Source organism: Bos mutus, chromosome 14 (genome assembly GCF_027580195.1).
Source record: "Bos mutus isolate GX-2022 chromosome 14, NWIPB_WYAK_1.1, whole genome shotgun sequence".
NCBI lineage: Eukaryota > Metazoa > Chordata > Mammalia > Artiodactyla > Bovidae > Bos > Bos mutus.
The window spans coordinates 62305460-62330859 of NC_091630.1; the positions used below are offsets into that span (position 1 = coordinate 62305460).

The window sequence follows — 25400 nt, forward strand, 5'->3', positions numbered from 1 at the left end:
GCCGTTGCCCCGGCCACGCCGCGTGTTAGGACCGCGTACACACACAGGGGAGACCTGCCTGCAGCCAAAGACCCAGGGCTCGCAACCGTCCTGGCAGCCGCCGCTAGACACCGGCCGCTTCCCGGTTTCCTGAGCTCCCAGCATGAACCGCAAGAAGCTGCAGAAGCTGACGGACTCCTTAACTAAAAATTGCAAGCATTGTAAGTAAGAATCAAGGGCTGGGCGGGCAGAGACTCCCAGGCCAGGCCCTATCCTGCGGGTGCTAGAGTCCGGTCTGCAGAGCCCCTCCGCGCCTGACCCTAAAGAGAAGTCTGGAAGGGAACACTAGCATCAGCTATTTTGGGTGGACACCCACAGAGCCCAGGATCTTAAGGAGCATTTCTAGGTGTCCAGGCACCAAATTCTACACCCATGCATGCACGTACTTGCTTTTCAAACTTTCTCTTAACTTCCCCTTACCTTATAAGAAATGCAATTTAATTACCCTGAAGACATATGTTGCCCTAGCCTCAGATTTAGGTGGAAAACAAGCACTAAAAACCACTGGAATCAAGAGAAGTAGCACAACAAAAAGCTCTTCTTAGAGCAAATCAACTGGCAAGGTCCAAGTTCTGGAAATTACTAAGCAAACCTTATGGGAAAGTGGTTATCAGTGGTTGAACATCCTTAGGAAAGGTGGGTTAAAGTGGTACAGAAACCTGTAACTCAGGGCAAGGAAATGTGCCTGGAAACAAAGGAGCTCAAAAAAGTTAATCACACGATAGAGTATCTGTTCCCATCTCTGGGGCCCCATTTTCCTGCAAAGTGAAGGAGACTTGGCAGGTGGCAAGATGAACACCTATTAAAGATGTTAATGTCAATAACCTCCCTGCTCCCATCTCACACATATTCTGAAAAGTGGTCCTAGAGTTTCACAGGTAACTTTATAATTATATTCAGACTCAAAAACAGAACTGTGCTTGGGCAAGGAAGCTATGGATATGGTATAAATATTTGATGATCCAGCTTATAAGTTATGTGCTTATCACAAAACTACTCATCTCTTAAAAAGTAGAAGAAACCATAATCCCAAGACTATTCCCATAGTGCAAAGAAAGAAGAGCAAACATGTTTTGATGTAGTTCTAAAGATTATGGAATCTAGTGCCTTCTAATCAGAGTTAGTATCTTATACAATGAGAGGTAAGAAAGTCTGTCAGGATAGTGCTGCAAATAAAAGTTATGGTATGTATAAGCATCTTAAACTCCAAAAATAAAAGTTGTCCTATAATCTATTATTATGATTACTATAATCTGAGAGTTTTGTCCTGTTGTTTTTCTTAAAATATTTTCATTTGTTGGAAAAGACCAGATTTTCTTAAAACATCTAGTAACATATTGAATAAACAATGCAATAACTACTATACACAACAAACTCTGAATTTTATTTAGTTCCTTTTCCAGTGTGTTTACAAATGTATTGCAGACATTCTGTGAATATATTAAAAGATAAGTGAAAATGGGACAAGAAAACCAGTCAACAGTTTTGATTTTTGTCCTTCACATAAAATTTTTAAAGTAAGTCTTAAGAAGCTTGATGATTAAATTCTGTGGAAACAGTGACTAAACATAGACGTTGTAATAATTTTGAATCTTTACACAGAAGACCTTTCTTCTAAAGTCAGATTTCCTTTTAGTTGCCAGGTGATGTTCCCAGCAGGATGAAGTGAGTAGATTTTGCAGAATCAGAGAAGAAAGTATCTTAAGTGGTGGTCTAGTTAATCCACCACCTGGCAGATCTGATGTGCAGAGCAGACTTACAGCAATCTGAAAAGATAAATCCCTTCTCTGGTGTCCCTAATTTCATTTAGTATTGTATTCTTGAATTTAAGAAACATTTCAGCAAGAGAATTTTTCCTGTGGAAAAATTACTCAGCTTTGATACTTTGGGTAATAAGCTAATATTCTTTCATTTTTCTTCAGCTGAGATGGGAAAATGGCTAATCAACACCCCCTCAGCTAGCATTTCATATACATGAACAGATCACATCATCTTTCATGCAAGTCTCTCTTTCCCAACCATTAACATCTCTTTTTATTTTTAGAGTTTTTATTGTGGTTAAATACACACAATGTATTACACAAATACACAGAATGTATCACTTTAATTATTTGAAGTGCACAGTTCAGTGGCATTAAGTACATTCACATTGTTGGGCAGCCATGCCCCCTATCATCTCCAGAACTTTCTCATCTTCCCAAACTGAACCTCTGGTCCCTTCCTCCTCCCCTAGCCCCTGGCACCCACCACCTACTTTTTTGTCTCTGTGAATTTGACTACTCTGGGTACATCATATAAGTACAATCATAAAATATTTGTCATCTTTGTTGGCTTATTTCACTCTGCTACTGCTAAGTCACTTCAGTTGTGTCCGACTCTGCGCGACCCCACAGACGGCAGCCCACCAGGCTCCCCCATTCCTGGGATTCTCCAGGCAAGAACACTGGAGTGGGTTGCCATTTCCTTCTCCAATGCAGGAAAGTGAAAAGTGAAAGTGAAGTCGCTCAGTCGTGTCCGACCCTCTAGCATGTTGTACTCAAGAGTCATGATATGGTAGCGTGATTCACCATTTCCCTCCTTTTTGAAGCTGAATCACAGTCCATTGTATGGATGGACACCCATCTACTCATCCTTCCATGGACACCTGGGTTACGTCCACCTTTTGTGAATACTCCTGCTATGAACACTGGTGCACAGGTATCAGAGTCCATGCTTTCAATCCTTTGGGGAAAATACCCAGAAGTGAAATCACTGGATTGTGTAGTATTTCAATGTTTAAATTTTTTGAGGAAGTGACATACTATTCATACCATTTTCTGTGGCAACTAACAGCTCTTTTAAAAAGTACAACCACTGTATCACTGTCTCCTATTTATCAATCTATTTACTAAATCATTTATTTTCTGAAGTTTTCGATGTTCCTCTTAAATTGTGGTGCCCCAAACCAGAAATCAGCCTCAAACCTGTCCTGGCCTGAAAGCCGAGATGGGATTTACCCGCTTCTCTGTGCCGTTTCCTTGTACATGGACACATCTTCTTTGTTTTTAAAAATGCTCAACCACAATTTTGCCTTGTTTTGAAATAGAATCTTCCCCACCTTCCACCTGTAGTTCATATTTAAACTCCTTTTTATGTTCTTAATGCCAGACACTAATCCTTCCAGCTAGGCACCTCAGACGGTGATCAGGACACAATCAGCTCTGTGTTTACTGCGCCACCCTCTCCACAGTCATGTGTACTGAAAGCAGACACGTGTGTGCACACGCTTTAGACAAAAGTGTTCTTCCTCCAAGGTGCTGCTGCATGGTTGCCTGTTCATTTTCACATCACCCACAACCCACACTTCCTGTGTGCTAGAATATGCTTAAATCCTTCTTTATTGGAAAATAGGTGATTCTGATTTCCAAAATCTGACTCATGGCTCCACAAAAGCTAATGTGAGATGAAGTTGGTGCCTAGTTTGGGGGAGATCGGTATCTATCTCCAGGGGAACGCTAAACTGTAAATCTCATGAATGCCTGTAATCAAAATGCTGCAGAGGGCTTCCCTGGTGGTCCAGTGGTTAAGAATCTGCCTGCCAATGCAGGGGACACAGGTTTGATCCCTGGTCTGGGAGGATCCCACAGCCATGGAGCAACTTAGCCTGGGCGCCACAACTATTGAGCCTGTGCTCTAGAGCCGGGAGCTACAACTACCCAAGCCCTTGTGCCCTAGAGCCTATTCTCTGCAAAAGGAGAAGCCGCGGCAATGAGAAGCCCATGCACTGCCACAGAGAGTAGTCCCTGCTTGCCACAACTAGAGAAAGCCTGGGCGTGGCAGTGAAGATCCAGCACAGCCAAAAATAAATAAATAAAGTTATTTTTTTTAATGCTGGGGAAAATTACCATTCTTCACATCACCATGCTCACCTCTGCTGCCTTGCTCAGGTTATAATCAGACCCCACAGTTGCCTTTCAGATGACCTGGCTGATATTATCTTTTTTTTTTTTTTTCCCTAAATATGAGAGCCTCAGTCTGTGGGAGGGATGGCTGTTGTTTCTACTGTGGCGAGACTCTGGGGTGGTGGGGTCCTCTGTTAGCATGGGGGTCATGAGTCTCAAAGCAGGGTCGTCTCCTGTCGACAGCTGGCTGTGGACGGCTCCAGTGTAGTTTGTTTGCAGACTCATTCATGCAGAGTTGAAGCTGGACTTTAAAGGTTAAAATGCCTTTTGTTATGTCTTAATTGTATTCTTTCCCAGTTAGTAAATTTGAAGTGAAATGCCTTATCAACCTCTTCTATAACCTGGTGGGAGAAGTGACGGAGCGGCAGGGCGTGATCATCGGGCTGGACCGCAACGCCTTTCGGAACATCCTGCATATGACGTTTGGGATGACGGATGACATGATCATGGACAGGGGTGAGCAGATGCCAGCATCCTGACGGGCCAGATCCAGCCATAACTGAGGAAAACGGTTTGGAGTTCAGGCAAACTCTGGGAGGAACGCTTCATGTTCTGTGATCCCAATTCCACTTGAACATAAAAATTTAATTTTCATATTTGTAGGGAAGAAGATAGCGACCACTCTTTTTGTGTATTTAAGAAGAGGACAAAGTCAGCCTGAATAACTAGGTTTCCTTTACCTTATATCAGAAAACCCCAAACATTTCTATTTCTACTTAGTAAATAGAATAATATTAAAAATATAGTTTTAAAAGGACATTCAAACCATTGAGAGTATTTCAGTAAAAATTAAGATATAGCCTGTCACGTAGTAGCATTACTTTCATTGAGTAACAAAAATACAAAATTATATATTTCATGTTAACATACCGACATCTAATATACCAACCTGTTTATGTGTTAATTGTTGATTCATGTCTTTAGATATTCAGTGTGCTTGTTCTCACAAAGTATAAAGGGAGAATGTAAAAGCTTAGGTGAAAGAGTTTTCCAGTGCTATGATGTCTCAGTTTCCTGTTTTGTCAAATAAGAACATGGGGCCACATGGTCCTGAAGTTTTGCTTAAACATTAAGAGTGAGCCGTGTGGCACAGGCCTTCGCTGAGAATACAAGCCCAGTACGAGCGTCATGTTGTATGTCTCTCTCTTTTTTTAGTTTTCCGAGGGTTTGATAAAGACAACGATGGTTGCATAAGTGTAACAGAGTGGGTTTATGGACTATCAGTGTTTCTTCGAGGAACTTTGGAAGAAAAAATGAAATGTAAGATTTCACTCATCCTACTGGTTTGTACTTTATGATAAGCAGGTGCAAAGAATGTGAATTAGAGTGGTGGGTGTCTGTTGTTTGCTTCATTTGAACTCCCATTGACCTCATGTAGGGAGCAAATTCAAGTCAATAATAAGAGTGGAAAAAAGTAATAAACAGACAAATCAGGACACTCTAAGGAGGAATCATGCCAAGCAAGACCACACAGGCATGTAGTACACATGATAACCATATATGCATGCCTTTAGGTATGAAAGGATTGAGTATTTTACATATTTTGTTACTTGAATTATAATCGTAAAAGTCAAAAACATTGATTCAAGTTTCTGATTCTTAGTTAATTCCTAATTCACCCCCAGTGAGCTCTGTTTAAGAGGCACATTTCAATCAGTTTTCCAAGGTTTCCAAGATGAAATTGTCAACTTGTTGTTCCTTGGCCTGTTTTTTATAGGTAAGTGTAAGAAACCTTTCTAGGACTGTTGAGTATATTCAGTAAGTGGATGTTGAGCATCTATTATGGGAATTGATTGCTTTGAGTCCTGGGCCTTGATAAGAGCATCACCCTAGAGGCCTGGGCCTTGAAAACCATCAGAGCAAACTCTACTTTGCTAATGGCAGCACTTTTGTATTGGTTGTTTTTTTAAGATTGCTTTGAAGTGTTTGACTTAAACGGGGACAGCTTCATCTCCAAGGAGGAGATGTTCCACATGCTGAAGAACAGCCTCCTGAAGCAGCCGTCTGAGGAAGACCCTGATGAAGGCATCAAGGACTTGGTGGAGATCACACTGAAGAAAATGGTGAGATGGATCATTCAGACTTTTCTACTGAAATTCACTTCCCAGGTGGCACTAGTGGTAAAGAACCTGCCTGCCAGTGCAGGACACATAAGAGACATGGGTTCAGTCCCTGGGTGGGGAAGACCCACTGGAGAAGAGAATGGCAACCCATTCCAGTATTCTTGCCTGCAGAATCCCATGGACAGAGTAGCCTGGAGGGCTATAGTCCATAGGGCTGCAAAGAGTCAAACACAACTGAGTGATTTAGCGTGCACTGAAATTCACAGGCCAGAGATGGGCTAGAAATAAGAATTCAAATTACGGAAACTCTTTTCCTGGGCTTCTCTGATGGCTCAGTGGTAAAGAATCCGCCTGCCAATGCAGGAGATCCAGGTTCAATCCCTGAATCAAGAAGATCCCCTGGAGAAGGAAATGGCAACCCACTCCAGTATTCTTGCCTGGGAAATCCCATGGACACAGGAGCCTGGCGAGTTATAGTCCATGGGGTCACAAAGAGTCTGACGCAACTTAGCAACTAAACAAGAATCAGTCTTATGCCTGGTGAAAGAAAGCGCCAGCTTGTTCTCTTTCACCATAGTATTAAAGGATCTTTTCCATTTCAGCACTTAGTCTTTTACTTTTCTAACATCTTTCTTTGAACCATGGACCACGAGAAGATAGTGTGTGTCTGTGATCAGTGTTTCCATGTTAACTGCCGCGTGGCGGTTGCCCCCAGGACCATGATCACGATGGGAAGCTGTCTTTCGCGGACTATGAACAGGCCGTGAGGGAAGAGACCCTTCTACTGGAAGCATTTGGGCCATGTCTCCCTGACCCAAAGGTAACAGCGTGTGTTCACAGAACAGAGACCAAAACATCCTATAGGAGCAGCAGCCCAGGACTCCCTGGTTTGGCAAGTGATCAGATGAGTCACATTCACCTACAGAGGACAGCTTCTAAAAGAGAAAGGCAGCCGAGAAATAGGGCTGGTCCATATCTTTGAACTCGTGTAGTCCGCTGTGACTTTTTCTTTCACTAACTTGTTTGTTCCTGTAAGAAACTGTTACTGAAGCATAATGTGGACCAGAAACCCAGATGAAAAACTCTAGGGCTGCACTCCAGAGCAGGGAAAAAAACCAACATGAAAATGATTACATGATAATAATAATCATTATACCAGCATTGCAGTAATGCTAATCAGTACCATGAGCGGTGCTGGCAGCCCCGTGTGGCCTCACTTGTCCTCTGACAACCCTGTGAAGTTGGCAATATCACTGTCCTCATTTTATGGATGAGGAAACCTAGGCTCAGAGAGTGTAGGCCACTTGCCGGGGTTCACTGATCACAGGTTACAGAGTCCCCGGGACCCAGGTGCTGGGGCTCAGAGGGGCATGTGTGGTTAAGAGGGGATGTGGAAAACTGCTGCAGGGAGTTGGGTGGACAGCTGGAGGGACAAGGCAGGCTCGCGGGTCCTGTGGACCCAGTGGTCAACCAGATGCACGGGGGCAGCAGGGCCCACACAGAGGGAGTGTCCTGTGTGAGAGGGAAAGGGGGACAGTATCAGAAGAGCATCTGGAGTCGTGAGACTGACGATGAGCCTGGAGGACACGGAAGGGCCCAGTGCATGGAGCTCGGAGCTTGGCCTCTGTCTTGAAGGTCATGAGGATCTGTTGAAAGGTGTTAGGCAGGTGGAGTGATGTGATACATGAATATTGCCATACTCCCACCCCAGTGTCTCATCTGTATCTCCAGCTGGGCTCGTGTCTTATTTGACCTTGTCCCTTCCCCACCCCCAGGTCTCCCTCCAGCATCTCTGCTGCCACCACAGCCTGGCTGTGCCATGATGAGCCCTCTGGGATCCCCAGGGTGCCCGCCCTCCTGCAGCCCCACTGCGGTGAGCTGAGCCCCTGGTTCTGGCCTGTGAAGCAACCCCTGGTTCTGGCCCTAAGCCTGTGGGCAGGGGCCCCTGGGAGCCAGGTCTCGCCCTCCTGGTGGTCCCTGAACCAGCGCTGGGCTGGAGCAGAGTCAGCACCTGAGAATGAGCACACAGCCCATCTCAGGCCCCCACCTCATGCTCCTCATCGCTGCCAGGCTCTTCGGATGTCAGGCAGACACACAGAACGCTTTTTGTTAGTCTGTACTAATTTGAGCACCTTCATTTTACAGAGCCAGAGTGAATTTGAAGCCCAAGTATTCAAAGATCCAAATGAATTCAATGAGGTGTGAATTCCTAAATGTCATCTCAAGTGAGTAAAAAGGGAGGCTCACCCATACTGCGTGTTCTTCCTGCTTAGCCTGGACGGTGCGGGCGAATTTGGTGAATTGTGTGTTTGAGGGGGAAAGGGTCAGGGTTGACTAATGTACATCGTCACCTTTGGTATAAGATCAAGTAAGACACAGACACAGATTTCCTTATTAGCTGTGGTTGGGTTTGGCCCAATGGGTTATCACTGCAGAGAGGAGTTATCACCTAGAGCATCTGTTGACACAAACTATCATAAAATATCTCCATGAATGAAGCGAATAGAGAGAGAATGTAATCGTGAGTTGTTTTTTTCATGATGGAAAGATGGTGGGCACCCATCTGAATATCACTAAACCGACTGAATTCCCTTTGGAGCAACCAGTAACCAAGATGGCTTCCAAAGAATGATGATTCTGGTGTTCAGTGTTGAGACACCTTCCTGCTGTGCCCTGGGTGACAGTCAGAGACACAGGGTCTGTTTTCATATGTTCTGTGTCACTGTCTGAAGTGCCTGAGGGCTCAGCCTGCTGCCCAGAGGGGCCCCAAGCAAACACCAGGGACAGATAGCACCACGAGGCTGACCCATCTGTGGGTGGGCAGGGGCGGGGCATGCTCCTCCCTGGGTCTGGGGTGAGGTCTGGGTGTGAGTCAGCTCGGACATCCCCCTTCTGGTCAGATGCAAAGCCCCCACTCTGTTCTGCCCCTGGGATCTCCCCCTGGACCCCACTGTTAGTCCACATCACCCCACCTGGGACACCCCTTGTGCAGCCCCTCATCCGGGGCCACGTCACATGTGCCCACCGGCTGGGTATCCCCAAAGCTGGCCTTGCCTTCCCTTGCCCCAGTTTCCAGTGGGTGCTAAGGGCATCGGACGCAGCTCGAGAAAGACGGGCCTCATTCTGCTCAAGAAAGACGAGCCACGTCTGCCTCCTGCGAACTCCAGGGCAGCCGTGGGACGTCAAGTGGGAACCCCAGGTCCACGTGCAGACACGTAAAGGCCACACGGCCTATCAAATTCCTCTTGTTACTGCATATGCTTTATTGCATTTTAACAAAAGAATACCTAGTGTTAAAAATGAAGTGCTATAAATAAGTGGAATATCCAGTTTCATGAAATAGAAGACATTTTACTGTCCAAGTGTTTTCTTAAAGTTTTGGATTCTCATACAGATGGACTTTGATACAATTTTTCTGTCTTGAGTTGGCATATAAAAAATGCAACACAATATACTTGTAATTTTTATTGTATTTTTCCAATTACAAATAATAATCACTGAAAAATATTTCAGAAGTTTAAGAAATTTTAAGATGAAACTAAAACATTAATATTCTGGTATAGACTCTCTAGGCTTCCTTAAGGCCTCTGTGAGGACACCTATGTTTTTGCACAGTCGCCCATATTTTTAGGGGATACCACTGAACCTCCTCTTCTAAGCTGCATTTTTATGAACCACTGTGTCAGGAACATTCCCTCAGGTCAGGAAATCCTCGTCCAGAGCCGTCCTGGGAGGCTCTTTCCCTGCCCTTCACAATTTGAATGTCCCCACGTTTGCTGTTACGAATAATTCTCCAAATGAACTGTCCTCGGAGATAAATCTCCTCACAAGCTTCATCACTTCCTTACCTGGGGTGACTTTGTGAGTGGGAGTGCTGGCTTCCAGGCCTGCATCTCTGGAGATTTCCGGCACGTGTGACTACACGGTCCTGGGAAGGCCAGCAGGGCGGGCGCGTGAGGACCAACCCTGCCCTGCACCGCACTATTTACTTCTTTGCCAGCATGTGGGCCATAATCGACTGTGATTTTAATGGATCATGCAAAGCCCTGATTTTATACATCTGTCCCTGAACCTTTCCCTGTAGGTCAACCTCCATGTGAATAACCCTGTTTTACTACTTGACTTCATTTAAAACTAAAAAAGCCTTTAAAACACTTGTGGTGGGACTTGAGGGTGGGGCACCCAAGGGAAGCGGCTGGAGCCTCCCCACAGCCCAGGACACGCTGGGTCCCACGCCTCTGCCCTGTTCTTCCCTCCGGTGACTTTCTGTAGATGTCTAGATTCTCTGTGGCAGCTTGTGAATGACTTTATCCCCGAGGGTTCACTCAACTTCACAGCAGGTCCTCCGAGCACACGAGTCCCCCCTGAGGACCAGCCTCTCCTCCTGCTCCGCTTGGGCCCCGGTGCCTCCCCGCCTCCTCCTTCCAGGCTCAGCGGGGCTCAGCACTGCGTCTGCCCTGGGTGGCCGGGTTGGGGCTGCGGGGAACAGTTGTAACCCGGAGCCTCCCTCCCACTGGCTCCTCAACACGCTCCCCCCTCCACGCCCTGGGAGGCCCCTCTGGGAGGGCTGCACAGCCCCTGAGCAGCACAGAGAGACTCTGTTTGGGAAACAAGTAACTTTTTTTTTTTCAGCCACAGGATTTAAAAGCTACCACTGAAAACTGGTAGTCCTGCATTCTTAACCTGCAAATATCTTTGGGAACAAGATTGCACTTGTGAGAAGCCAAGCCTGCAATTGCCTGCATCATAAAATCATCCAAAACATTCATGAGTCCCACCTCGGGCTAAGCTGGCAGGGGCGGGGGAGGTGGGTAACCCAGCCTAAATCAGTCCCCTGCCCGGTCCGCGGTGTAGACGAAGGCTCTGCACCCTGCGACACCCCTGTGACACCCCTGCTGTCCCCCTCTGCTGGAGCCCCTCCTCCCCTCCCCCAGCAAGAGTCCTGTAGTGGAGATGGTTCAAGGGAATTCCCATCACACAGGCTCAGAAACTGTACCAATAGCCCCTCTAGAGAAGGTTCTGAGCAGCGCTTCTCAGCATCCCTGACCTCCCAGTCGTCGGGGTTCACATGCAGCTACCGGGGAAAGGAACAGACATGCACCCCAGATCATGTGTTGGTCATGATATACTAACTGTGCAACTACCTGGCGATACCCAGAAAGTGCAGAAGTCATGTGTGTCCCCCTCCTGGGGGACCACCCCTCCCTCTGGTTGGAGCACACGACCTCCTGAAGTGGCTCCAGTCTGGTCACCAGTGAAGGAGGAGCCAACCCTGAACACACCCCGGAACCAGAATCAGCCCCTAGACGCCAGATTTCCGGCAGAGAAAAGGGCAGCCATGGTGGGGCCAGCCCAGGAGACTCTCTCCCCATCCCAGCCCCATGGGGATACACCACTCCAGGTCCCATCATCCTAAGGGTAGCTTCCTGAGGCCCAAGCCTCCCACCATATCCGCCAGGAAAACACTCCTCCCCAAGACCCACATCTTCTTGTCTGCCTGTACCTCCTGCTGCCCTGCCTGCCCATCTGGCCCTGGGATGGACCCACCGGCCCTGGCATCTCCACGGGAGAGACAGTCCACCTGGAGGTGTCTGCAGAAACCAGGTGAGGTCCCAGCTGTCCTGCCCTTGGCCTGTGTGCACCGTCTCCTGTCCCCACCCCAGGTCTCAACATGGACAATGCTCGGGGTCTCAGAGCCGGGACAGAAAGCCAGGTTTGGAGCAGGGCCCCAGGAAGGCCGGGAGTGGGCACGTCTTCCCTGCAGTGGTGTTTTGAGTGGAGCCACTGCCTCCTGGTGGGAGCGATTAGCCCAGAGCTCAGGACACAGCTGGGCCCCGCCCTGCCACAAGGAGGCCGTGAGGAACAGTCATGGGGGCATGTTGGAAGTCCTTCCCAGAGAGGGCGAGCTGGACCCTCACACAGAGGATAGAGCGGTGCCAGACACAGACTTCCGTGTGCAGAAGGAGAAGCAGAGGCCACATGATCCCGAAGCACACACACAAGTGACCGTGTGGCCCTTACAGAGGCAGGGAGGGACCCAGCCCAAGGACCCCAGCATGGGGCGGGGGCGTGGATTTGCACCAGGCCCTCCCACCTCGGTCCAGCTCTGACTGCCTGACACAGGCCACGTGGACTTGAAGGTCCAACATAAGTGAAAGGTGATTTGTGAGCTGGTGGGGACTGGAATACTCACCGTCCATCAGGGCTGCACGGAGAAGTTGTGGTCACAGTGGGACAGTCACGTATTCTCAGTCCATAACATTGTTATTGAATTGCTAAGTCTTGTCTGAATCTTTGGAACCCCAGGGGCTTTAGCCCACCAGACTCCTCTTTCCATGGAATTCTCCAGGCAAGAATACTGGAGTGGATATCCATTCCCTTCTCCCGGGGATCTTCCTGACCCAGGGAACCAAACCCACGTCTCCTGCATTGGCAGGCAGATTCTTTACCAAAGAGCCCCCAAGGAAGCCCCATAGGCTATAAACACTCTCCAAAGTGTGTTTCATATAAAATGTGAAAACACCTCCACTTTCTGCCTCCTCTCACAGGGACTTTGAGAATGAGTGAGAATAAGTTTATGATGCCATTTTGTAAACTGTGAAGTGTGACAAAAATCCGAGATAAATAAGGCTACACCGTAGACGTGAGGGTCTAGGGCAGGCAGGGTCCTCACCAGGATCTCGTAGCTGATGAAAAAATAAGAACACAGTGGACTCGACTTGAAGATCTGGCTCTGGGTCCTCCCCTTGACAAGTGTGGAGCGTCGTCTGAGTGGCAGAGCCAAAGTCTTGTGAGGGGTTCCCTAGAACTCCTTTAGTCATCTAGTGTATTTAGAGAAACGGAGCTCATGAAACCAGCATAAAGCTCCAAAGAAAGTGTCACTAGGATTTTCACAAATGTGACACTCTTGGGGTATGTTTTTGTGAAGTTCCCCCCTGTTAACCCACTAATGCATCCTCCCCACAAACTCACAGAAACACACAGTATTTTATTCTGTTTATGAGACACACTCGAGTCCCCTGAAACCCCATGAACAATATGAAAAGGCAAAAAGATATGACAGTGAAAGATGAGCCCCCCAGGTTGTAGGTGTCCAATATGCTACTGGAAAAGAGTGGAGACATAGCTCCAAAAGGAATGAAGAGGCTGAGCCGAAGCGGATACAATGCCCAGTTGTGGATGTGTCTAGTGGTGAAAGTACAGTCCAATGCTGTAAAGAACAATATTGCATAGGAACCTGGAACGTCAGGTCTGTGAATCAAGGACATGGCCAAACAGGAGATGGCAAGAGTGAACATCAACATTTTAGTACTCAGTGAACCAAAATGGACCATAATGGGCAAATTTAATTCAGACGACCGTTATATCTCACTGTCATGACCCTGCTAATCCCGAAGCCATTGGTGCTGTCCCGCTAACGTCTGTCTTCCTGTCAACCCCACTCGAGGCTCCAGTGCTTGTGGCACTGGCTCATGGGTGCGGAAATAGAAATCAGTAGGATACAGGGTTTGTGTGGAAGCACAGGCGTCTGAAGGCTACTGAGCAAACAGGAGCTGCATCCAGTTTATGTGAGCTCCAACAAGCCCAGTCCACCTTAGGGTGTGCCTGCCATGTTCCTGAATGGGACACTGTGCATTTGACTAAGTGGAGAACAAGCTTCTTGCCTCTTTGAATTTCTAAATAATTACCTTCTGCTGATTTTGAGGCGTGTAAATGCAGAAGAGCACAGCGACCTCAGGAAACCAGGGTCAGTTGATGGCCAGGAAGGGTGGACACCTCCTTCTTGCCAAGGGCACCATCCTGTCTGGGTCTGTGCACAGAGGCTCCGGTGTGCAGAGTCTGCAGCGCACAGGCCAGGGCACTGGAACTCCAGGCAGTGCCCACCTGCAGGAGTACACGGTAGGGGGAGGGGAGGATCGGGAGGACGGGGGAGGGCGATGGGATGACGGGGTAGCAAGAAAGAGATGTTCTGACTGGCGGCATGGTTTTTAAATCATGAATTTTTTTTTTAAGATAACAGGTAAGATGGAGAGTTAAGAGCGGCATTCGCCCCTGCCCGCGTCAGGTAGGAAATCCTGGCCGTGCAGTCTGGCCTCCGCGGGCACAGCAGGATGTGAGCAGGCTGGGGCCTGCAGCACAGCGCCAGGTATGCGGCCCGAGGAGGGCGCGCCCACGGCAGGTGCAGCTCGGCCAGCGCCCGCGGCCCCGGGACAGGAGCCCTGCAGGTACGGTCGGGGCACGCCCGAGTCTGCAGAGCCACGCGGCGCCCTCCGCCTGCAGGTCCCGAGGTGCAGTGGGGCGGGGCCCGGGGGCTGCCGTAGAGGGTCATGGATCTGGCGGCTCGGGTGACGCCCACGGGCAGCTCCGGGAGGGGGTGTGGGCAGAGGGGGTTCCTGGGGAATCCTCTCTGCAGAGGCCTCGCCGGACACTCAGAGCGGCCCCACCCCTGCATTCTTGGCACCCACAGCCCCCCTTGCCCCGGGGCAGCCGCTCCGACCGTGCGCCCTGCCCGGACCTGCTGCTGCGGGGGAGGAAGGCCGGCGGTCACGTCCCTCAGGTGCTGCCGGGGCGAGCAGTCACAGAAAGTCAGAGTCAGGATATTCTGGGACTCAGGCCCCCGAGGTTGTGATCCGAGACTAGGCTCCTGCAGCTCGCGGAACCTCAGGCGGTGCCGGCCGGGTCTAGGGGCGGGGGAAGGGGCGGGTGCCGCTCAGCCCCGCCTCTGAGCTGCCCCCACCCCCTCGCCCAGCCCCACCCTGCCTCCCCAGGGTCAGCAGGCTTGCTTCTGGTCCGGCCCCTCTGCACGCTCCGCCGCAGGGCACCCACAGGAAGGTGGGCTCAGCCAGGCGCCCAGGGTCCTTTGGGCCTCACACCGCGTGCCCAGTGAGGGCGACCCAGATGCCCACCCGCAGCGTGTGGAGACACAGGAAGGGGCAGATGGGGAAAGGGGTACCTGGAGGGCACCCGGCTCAGCCCCAGACTCAGTCGTCCAGATGGCCTCCAGTGAAGACCTGGTGCTCTGGCCACGTGTCAAAGATCCAGACCGAAGGTGCTCCGATGGCAGTGAGGCAGGGCTCCCTGGCGCCCTCAGCAAGCAGACTCCCTCACAGGGCCTCGAGGGACAGAGTGTCTAGGGGGGGTCACTGAAGGCGCTAGAGTGTCGTGTCCTTGGACTCAAGGGAAAACAGCACAGCTTGTAGTGACACGGGGACACTATGGTGACACGGGGCACAGTGACACAGGGATGCTATGATCACACGGGATACTATGGTGAATCAAGACACAGGGGGCACGCTCTCTTGCCCAGGCTCCTTCCTCAGCACCACCAAGTCCCAGGAGCTCACAGGTGACAGGTGAGGCCCAGGGACAACATCCTGCACCTGCTGCTGACCTCTGACGCTGTCACTGCTGTGTGGTCAGAACGCTGTCTCTGATGCCACTGTGGGCTCTGGTTGTGTCTGTGTGTAGATGCATCTGTGCTCACACACACGCTCACACATAATACACACTCACACAGACACACTCTCACACAGTCACACATACTGTCACACTCACACAACTCACACTCACATACACAACTCAAACACACACTCTCACACATACACACTCACACAACTCACACTCTCACACAACACATACACTCACAGTCTCATACACACTGTCATATACACAGTCACACACTCTCATACTCACACTCTCACACATAACTCACATTCTCACCCTCACACTGTCACACACACTGTCACACACATACACTCACACACTCTCAGCCTCACACACATATACTCACTCTCACACATATACACTCTCACACACACACACTGTCACACACCCTCACACACAGACACACGGGCTGCCTCCCTCTGCCTCAGGTGCCTTGCCGTCAGCTCCCCCTGCACTGCCCTCCCCTGCTGTTCTTCGGTGGCACAGGTGTCCCCCTCTCAAGAGAGGGTGAGGGCAAGAGGCACACAGCCTTGGGGCCTGGGGGCACCCCACAGCCATGGCTTGCTTCCCTGGGATGGAGGCGGCCAAGCCTCAGAGCACCTGGGGCTGCAGGCTGAGAGCATGGAAGAGCCAGCCTGGCTCAGGAAACACAGGGTCACCCCAGGAGGTCCTGTAATCCCTTCTACCTGGAAGGATCTGCAGCCCAGAAAGGTGTGAAGGGGTGGGGGCACAGCCCGATGTGGGTTTTTCAGCACCCTCTCCCGGTCACTCTGAACAAGCCTGTTCCTGCAGCTGCCTCTCAGAGCTTGAAAAATTACTACAGTGTTCAAAGTCCAGGAGCAAACAGCACTTGATTTTACAGAAAGCTTGACATTGGCTCTGATAGGAACACATGACTAGCGACCTCCTCCAAGGAGCCTTCCAGCCTCACCAAAGCCCAGTTTTCCTGATGACCGTTGTCCCCTCCTCCAAGGTCACCCCTGGGGTCTGCACAGTTACAACCCACAGGCGTCGTGGTCAGTTTGCTCCTGAGAAACCCTGATAAGCAGAGGAGCCGACGGCAGCAGAGGGACGAGGGTGAGGTCACCTGGGCCATGCAGGAGGGGGAGGTGGGGAGCCCGCCTCGTCCCGTCAGGTAGGAAATCCTGGCCGTGCATTCTCGCCTCCGCCGGTACAGCAGGATGTGAGCAGGCCGGGGCCTGCAGCCCAGCGCCAGGTATGCGGCCCCAGGAGGGCGCGCCCACGGCAGGTGCAGCTCGGCCAGCGCCCGCAGCCCCGGGACAGGAGCCCTGCAGGTGCAGTCAGGGCACGCCCGAGTCTGCAGAGCCAAGTGGCGCCCCAGTCTCTGAGCACCCTCCATCTGCAGGTCCCAGGGTACAGTGGGGGCGGGGTCCAGGAAGCCCAGGATTGGACAGCTAGGGTGACGCCCATGGGCACCTCTGGGAGCGGGTGTGGGTCAAGGGGGTTCCCAGGGAACCATCTCTGTAGAGGCTTCGCCGGACACTCAGTGCTGCCCCTCTGCCCCTACACCGGCACCCTGTCTGTCCACCCTTGGCCATCCCTAGGCACATGGCTCTCTGAGTCTCCAGCTGCCGCCTGAGTCTCCTTGGCAGGTTCACACCCACCATGGGGAGGGGACTCCCAGTTCTTTGCTGAAGGACTGCTCCACCCCCTGGGAAGGCTCCCCCTCCCTAATGTGACCTCAGAAACCAGACAGGGTCCCCAGGTCCTAACACACCTTCTCCCTCTGCTTCCTCCAAAGACCTGGATCCTCAGACTGGTTTCACTGTTTCTATCAGTTGCATTGTGAGATAGGAGACGTGGTGCTAAGCTAAGGGTTGGAGTCCTGGAGGACAGCATTTCATTAGCCATCCCATCACTGCAGCCACACTAAGACTAACCCTCCTCACCCCAAGGGAAACGGGCTTAGCACAGCCTCCATCACCCTGCTGCCAGCCTCTGCTTTGTTCTCAGTTTCTATTTACTTGTCTTATGGTTTTTCATTCTACACAAACGTAGGTCCATAAACACATAGGTCTGGCCACTTTTACTCACTCCTGTTCTCCTGCCTTTGCATATACTTGGCACTTAATAAATGTTTGCTAGGTGAGTTGATGACTGAATCCCAAGGCTGGGTCGTGGGAAAACCCCTTTTTGTTTTAGTCTGTGCACCCAGGGCAATGATGACTCCTGAGAAAGTTGTCAGGCCACAGCACGTGCCCAACAAAGTGGGAGGATCAGCTCCCCAAGGCCCTGACTGCCTGCAACTCGCCAGGAGACCAGGAGCCTGGCCAGCAGTCCACCCACCCATCATTTCAGGGGCATCAGTGTTGGCCTTTTATGTTGGTCACCAAACAAAATTAAAAATGTCCCTCTGAGACAAAGAACAGTGAACCAGGGCTACTTGGGTATCTGGAAAGTCATTGACATGAGTGGGTCTCTGCCCACGGCTGATTCAGCATCTTTACTTGATGTTCACAGAGTAAATTTGTCACATCAAATATGTCTTCAAAAAGGGAGCAAATGTAAACAGACTCCTTTTGAAGGATGGAGTAAGTATGGTTGGAGTTCAATACACAGTGTCCTGCTGATGAGGCTAGATCAAGCCAAGAGTCTTCTAAGAAACTGACATCCTTGTGAAACCTAAACATCAGATATTTTCTGATTCCTGAGTTGAGTCCCTGCAGGTGGACATTGCAGGATTCCACCCAGTCCAGGGTGAAATTATAAGACTGAGGGTTTCAAAACTCATGTGTATTCAGCACATGGCTAGCCACCAAGATCTTAACTTTTAAAGGCTGAGAATGTGCAGGTCAACAAGGTAAAAAGCTACCTGGGGAAGTCACGATCCTGAGAAGTCTCTCTTCCCCCACAGCTATGTGTTACAGGCTCAGCAACGGGCACCGTCTGGGCCTGTTAGAAAGTGTTCTGACAACGTGATGCTTCCAAGAGGCTGCTGGCTGCCTGGCTCAACGTTACCAGGACGAGGGGCCCTGGAGATGACATCCCTGCTGTCTGCACGGCCTCACACCTCCTCCCCTTCCCTTCCCGATGGTCCACCACCTGCAGACCTCCCGGTCTCTGCTGAGAGTTCAGCCCCGACCCCTGCCCTGCCCCCTCCTCAGCCAATTCCCCTGGGCCCGGGGCCCATAATTCACTGCAGTGCCCCTGTCTGGAAGGTGACTATCCCCAGTCAGGTGATGGATGCGTGACGACTGTTCTCAGACCAGACTCGCAGACTCCAAGGGGGACTCTGGTGATTCCCCAAAGATCCCAGAATTTAGATCTCCTGCCCTGTGAATGACAGATGTCCATCTCTGTCAGCCTCTCACGCCCTCCGGGAGCAGCTACACCACAGCCTGGCCACTGCGGGACCCCCTCCTCCAGAACCTTCCATTTGACGGCTCTACCCTCCAGACACAGCCTTCTGAGCGGCTGCCTCTCAAGCCCATCCCACTGCACTTGACCTTCCACGCCATGCACACCTCTGCAGCTCACCCCAGGCCCCTGCAACCTCGCGTTTCAGCGTCGACAGGCACCTGCCCTCCAGGAACCAGGTGTCCCATGGATGCTGGCAATGAGAGAGCACTGACTGCTAGTCTGAGGATGCCGAAGCCCCCTGAGCACAGCCCCGTCACTCCTGACACAGGCCCCCCTGTGTCCCCCTGACACAGGACTCAGAGCCCGTTCCCCGAAGTGTTCAGCGAGGAGCCACACGCTGAGTCACAGTTGGCGGGCTGGCTCCCTGGTGTCCGTGCCCTGACCCTGTGCCTGCGGGGTTTTTATTATTTGAGTGGCACTTTTATACTTTGCAAATCACTTTTATACCCATGACTTCATGAAATCTTACAGCCGTCCCGGAAGTGGACGGGCAGACAGGGTGATTAATGGTGAGCAAACCGAGGCAGGGAGAGGTCAGACCTCAGCTGCAAGGTGCTCACCGGGCGGTGCCATGGACAGGGTCCCAGCGCCAGCCCGAAGTCACCCCAGCTTCGCAGGATCAACAGAATCCACAGGCGGCATGTGTCAGAGCACGGACAGCGCCAAGAGAGGCCTGGCTCAAGCGCAGAAGACACAGAGCCTCCCCAGCAAGGCAGCTTTGGGGGTGAAAGCGGCTTTGAAACATGCACTGAGTCATTGTGCTTGTTCTCACAGCATGCTGTGTGCTCTGGTGCAAAGGCCTAATTACCCTAACTCGGCCTTTAGCTCCCACCTGGCAAAGGCAATGCCCAATGTTACAAAGTCGCATCTCTGGCCACGGGCCCACTAGGCCTGGTCACAGCCCTAACACAGGTCAAACGCAGCAGCAGCTCCTGCCAGGGGCATCCCCCTTATGTCCAAGGACATCGGAGCCAAGGTGACCTGAGACGTCTCGAGGGCAGGGCAGTGGGGCAGAGAGCCCCCCTCCTGGGGGGCGGCCAGCTCCCAGGGGACCAGACAGAGCAGAAAGGTGAACTGCCAGCCTCACACAGACGTCAGCTCCCCTGCGGACTCGGAGCCCGTGGCGGGAAGTCACTGCAAACCTACCCAGCTGAAAGGAAATCATTCATTTGCCTGGAGAACAAGATGTACCCAGAAACTCGTCCAACTTCTCGCTGCCACCACCAGGAAAAACACACAGCGAGAAGCTGGACGACGCGGCTAACCATTGCTCAAACCTGCGGCCGGAGCAGGCACCAGCCTGCCCAAATTCCTCCCACCCACCCGCCCGCCAGGAGCGGCCAGGAAAACACAAAGGGATGTGGAGAGTTCAAAGGCTGAAGAGCTGGCTGCGTCGTTATCACCAGCACGGATGCTGAGGGCTGCAAGCGTCCACCAGAGAGCTGACCTGAGGCTCCTTTCCCTCTGCATCAGCCACAGCGGGTGAGGAGACTTCCTGGAGGTGGGGCCCCAAAGCTCAGTGTGTGTCCTGCACACGTGCACACTCATACAGTACACACATGCATGCCTGTGCAGGTGCACACACACGCACACACACACACCTGTCTAATAAGCAACCTGCTGGGAGGAGAGGCCGTGAAGACAAGCCTTCTCTGTGGAAACCATCCTGACGAAGACTCTGCTCCCCGTTCTGTCAGCTTCCGCTGTCCTCTTCTCACGTCCACCTCCTCAGAAGGAGCACCCTCACAAAACTTCATCGAGACACAGTGCCCAGAGTCTTTTAAGTGAAAAACAAGCCTGCCATAATCGAGGGGGAGTGGACACAGACCCTGTCTGAATAAAGTTGAGACCCCCACCCCAGGCCACGCGGGCCTGGGAGTGGATGGAGGGTGTCCCCCACCACGCAGGGCTCCCAGGAGTGGACGGAGGGGTCCCCTACAGCAGCATGTCATGGAGAACCCCACTTGGTGAGGGGCTCCGAGCTTCTGTGCTTCGCTCTTCCTTTCTGTGTGGAGATGGAAGAGAAACTTCAGCAGCCGTGGAATCCAAGGACCTGGTTCTTAGCTGAGGAACTTGAGAAAATCTGCAGAACTCAAAAAGGCTCTGAAAGTACAACAATAAAAAAAAACCCACGCACAGCAAAAAATTTAAATAACAGTCCAAATATTAACAACAAGCACGTTGGCAGGGCCAGCTTTTGTCACGGCCCCTTCCTGCAGCCTGGAGGGTGACACACCCGGAAAGGGTCTCGAGCAGTGCTTCCACACGTGTCAGGGTCACTAAGACGTTGCCAGCTGTCGTCTGCGGTTAGGAGAGCAGGGCCTAGCTTCACACTACTGATGCCCACGGGCCTGACGGGAAAGAGACAGGTCCCATCATCACCTGTTTCTGCAGGTAAGGAGCCTGAGGTCAGATCCAGCAGATAAACATCACAGCAGGACAACCCCCCCTCAGTCCCCTGAAACAGCTTGTGGTCTGACCCAGCCCAGCACCTGCACCAAGCAACCCCAGGATAGTGGCCTTGGTCTGGACACAGTTAGAAGACGGGCTGCTGGCTGAGTCTTGGGTCTACACCTGTCACACCTCCCACAGAGTGACCCCATCAGTCACCCCAGGCTTGGCCCCTCCCCAGCAGCACGCAGCACCCAGGGGCAGGGTGTGGGTGAGGGATCCTGCCGTCCTGGGAGAGGGGAAGGCAGTGGGGATACTTCCGTGCAGAGAACAGCCTGCCTCAGCCCCACCTGCAGGGCCAGCCCTGGGCTCCTCCTGCATCTTCTGAACAAACCCCAAGCAGATGTGACAGCTTCCGCAGCAGGACAGCCACAGTGGGACCTGGAGGAGGACAGACTGAAAGTCTCCCCCACCCCCATCCCACTCTGGGGCCCCAGCTGTGGTCGTGTTGTGGACCCGACGTCAGCTCTCCTGTGTGGACACCCACAGGGGCAGCCGGGTGAAGAGGTGACAGGTGCTGATTGTGGAAGCAGCCTCTCACCCGTCAGCAGAGAGAAGCGTGGCTCACTCATACAGTGTATGTAATCCAGCCTTCAAGAGGGCCGCACGCACAAGCCGGTCTGCAGCCTGGGAAGACGAGCCTGAGCTGCCAGGATTGTTCTGAGGGAAGAGTCAGTGATGCCCTGGTTTGTGTGCCCATAGCACAGTGCCCGCATTAGCTCTTGTCTGCATCACCACTGATGTTATCAACATACCGTGTCCTGATGCGTTTTCTCTGCTCTTTCAGCTCCTTACATGCTGTTCCTATGCCTTTATGCTGTTTTCATGGGGAGGCTGTTAATTCTATGTTTGGCCCGAGTTTAAGTCATCAAAACTTCTCTTTATTAGTCCCACTGAAAAACCACAGTCATCAAATGAAGTGTGTTAAAACGTGGCCATCGCCCAGCTAGATGACTCTGCAGGGCTGCAGGGACCTGCGTGTGCCGGGGCCTGAGCTTGGGGGCCAGTATTTTGCTGTGTGGGCTTTGTCACAGTCTGGGAGGCACAGGCTCCAGGTCAGGACCCCAGTCCCGCCGAGGCACCGTGTTTCCTTCCCGTGACCATCACTGGACTGTGTGCTGTATGCACATGCAGGCCCAGGCGGGGAGGGGAGCTGCTACCCTTAGTAGAGGGATGGGGACCCCTGGAAGCTTGGGCTTCTCAGTGATGGAACTGCAGGTGGATGGCACCAGGGGTTCATCAACTGTCCCCTGTGTCACCTTTTTCCTCGGGTTCAAAGAGGCAGCTCCCAGTCCCAGGTCTTCCAAGAGACCCCCTAGCCCAGAGAAAGCCTGCCCAGTGCTTCCCACGCCACAGATAGAGATGAAATCCACTTTTATAAATATAAGATCGTGTGGGGAAAAACAGGTTTGAGTTAGGGAGAAAGTTCTTTATCTTTGCTTAAACAGTCAGATGGATATTAAGTCCCACTGGGCAGGACGCGGGTGGCTAGGTGACGAGGCAACAACACTCCAGCCAGCTGCCGAGGGCACAGACCCCACCAAGCCCTGGAAGGAGTCTGTGAGGGGCCTGGCCAGGACTGCTGGGAGTCTCTGCCCCACTCACGGGGTTTCCCTTTGTCTCTTTTCCAGCCACACCTCCTGAGGTTCACCTGCTCTGTATGCTTTATTTATGACTTCCTGTCTTCTGGAAAGTCACACAGACGTGTGCTAACCAGCAGGGCTACACACAGGGCGTTCGCACCAGGGCACACGTCGTCCTGATTCAGCATCAGGCAGCAAAGATCTGTGTGGCGGCAGAACAAAGGCAGAGGTTGAAAGAATTATTTTGTGTTGGTTTCACTTGAATAGAAAATCCCCTAGAAGGTTTGAGCAGTGACCCGGAGACCCAAAGATTTCACACTAATGACATATTCTGTGCTGCCTTCATATCTAGATTCACCCAGGTATTGGTATTTATGCAGTAATTGCTGTGTGGGTCCAAGTTCTTCCTTATATATTAACCTCAAGATTGGTATTACCTTTGTTACATGGTATAAATCTGCACAACACGTTATCCTAGTGATAGACTCTAATAATTTCAGATACAAATGATCAGAATAATACTTGCTGCTGCTGCTGCTGCTAAGTCGCTTCAGTCGTGTCCGCCTCTGTGTGACCCCATAGACGGCAGCCCACCAGGCTCCCCCATTCCTGGGATTCTCCAGGCAAGAACACTGGAGTGGGTTGCCATTTCCTTCTCCAATGCATGAAAAGGAAAAGTGAAAGTGAAGTCACTCAGTTGTGTCCAACTGTTCAGGACCCCGTGGTCTGCAGCCTACCAGGCTCCTCCGTCCATGGGCTTTTTCCAGGTGAGAGTACTGGAGTGGGGTGCCATTGCTACTATATAAGAATTTAGAGGGGCCCAGTCCACACTCATGGATTTAGAGTCCATGTTTTGAGTAATGCCATGCTCACTGTCAATATGCAATTCCCAATATCTAATATTAGGTCAATTTACTGGCTCACTATTGTAATATGTATCCTGTTTTGATCTCTTTCAATTAAGTCACCACATACATCATGAGTTTCAAAGGTGATTCCATGAAAGGAGTGTAAGGGACTGATCTGCTCAGGAGCCACTGCAAAAAGAGTATTTCTATTCTAAAAGGTTTTTCTAAACTTATGCATGTGTGCATGCTAAGTAGGTTCAGTAGTGTCTGACTCTTTGCCACTCCATGGACTGTAGCCCTCTGTCCAAGGGATTCTCCAGGCAAGAATACTGGAGTGGCTGCCGTTTCCTCCTCCAGGGGATCTTCCTGACCCAGGGATCGAACCCTCATCTCTTACGTCTCCTGCATTGGCAGGCAGGCTCCTTACCACTAGTGCCATCTGGGAGGCCTTTTAAACTTATATTTAACTTTAACTGTTGAGCCAGTCACCAGACTCAGCTGGGTGGTTAGCTGTATCTGTGGAGATCACACATTTTTGCCAGGAGCAGAGGTGGTCTCGCATAAGCTCAGGGAGACTCCAAAGAAACTCCCATGTTAGATCTTCAGGAATGTTTTAGCTGTTTGTTAAATTTCAAATGATTGAATATTAAATTATATAAACTTGCACCTGAATAAGTTATATTCAGTGTAAAAATGGTAAGAACTCAAAACTCATCACTTCCTAAATATTCACTGTTTCGCTGTGTCTGGCATCCCTAAGGCCACGTGTGGATCACAGCAGGTGGCAAGTCAGAGGCTCCTGGATGTGGAGTCCTGCCTGAGCTCATTCACATCTCGTAGGTGAATGAGCTGGTCCGAGCTGGGGTGCTGACACCATAGACATCAGCAAACGTCACAGATCAGAGCTTGAGTCCCAAGTGAAGAAAAGAAGAAGAAAACATTTATGTTGCAAGTGAGACCTGAAGGTGTGCATTTCTGTTTCCGTCACACCATGATGCAGCAAGACATGTGGGGGCCCACTGCCCCCAGCCCCCCTGCCAATCCATCTGGAGAGAAGCCATGTCCCATCTAAGGACAAATGAAGTCTGGCTCCACCCTGTATCTCCCCTCTGCCTCCATGCTGCATCACTAGGAAAACACCAGCCCACCATCACTTCTGTCCACAGCTGCGAGCTCCCAGCAGAGCCAGCAAAGGCATCCTTTGAGAGTCAGTGGGTTTGTATCCGGAGTGTTGCCTGTCACTGTCGGGCAAAGAGCTCCCAGCCTGAAAGGCAGGCGAGAGGGGCCCCTGTGATGCCACCACGGCTCCCGGGACAGCACGGCGAGGCCAGGGCCACCCGACATGGGGGAGCTGTCCCACCCTGCCCCTGCTCACAAGAGAAGTTCTGAGCAGAGCGTTTCCATTCCCTTCTCCTGTTTAGCGCCATCTGAGTGCATTTTTCTAAATTAATAAAACTCTCAATAAGGAACAGAGATCAGGACGAGATAGCTCTGTGATGTTTGCCTTGTGCATACGTGGGCTTACCACAGGGTGATCCCCCCACAGCAGGAATCCAACAGTAAAATGGTGCCCAGGGCCCTCCATCCAGTTTAATGATGCATTTGATGAGAATGACTTCACGTGTCTCATAAACCGATTAGTTACGTTCT

At 51.2% G+C, this 25400-nt stretch overlaps 1 protein-coding gene across 3 annotated transcripts; it reads left to right on the forward strand.

Moving 5' to 3' along the window:
- Window positions 1–38: 38 nt before the first annotated feature.
- CLXN (calaxin) lies at window positions 39–12435 on the forward strand. 3 transcript variants are annotated; one of them, XR_011466864.1, is made up of 8 exons: window positions 39–200; window positions 4278–4436; window positions 5136–5240; window positions 5892–6043; window positions 6759–6863; window positions 7819–7916; window positions 8189–8268; window positions 9113–9543. XR_011466864.1 is itself a non-coding variant. In XM_070382841.1 (7 exons), the coding sequence occupies exons 1-6, from the start codon at window positions 143–145 to the stop codon at window positions 8246–8248; spliced, it is 639 nt and encodes a 212-aa protein (XP_070238942.1). In that variant the 5' UTR covers window positions 39–142; the 3' UTR covers window positions 8249–8268; window positions 10676–12435. The 3 variants fall into 3 exon arrangements, 2 of the variants coding, with proteins under 2 accessions (XP_070238942.1, XP_014332548.1); XM_070382841.1 differs by lacking the exons at window positions 7819–7916; window positions 9113–9543 and adding an exon at window positions 10676–12435; XM_014477062.2 differs by lacking the exon at window positions 7819–7916 and having other exon boundaries at window positions 9113–9530.
- Window positions 12436–25400: the final 12965 nt, after the last annotated feature.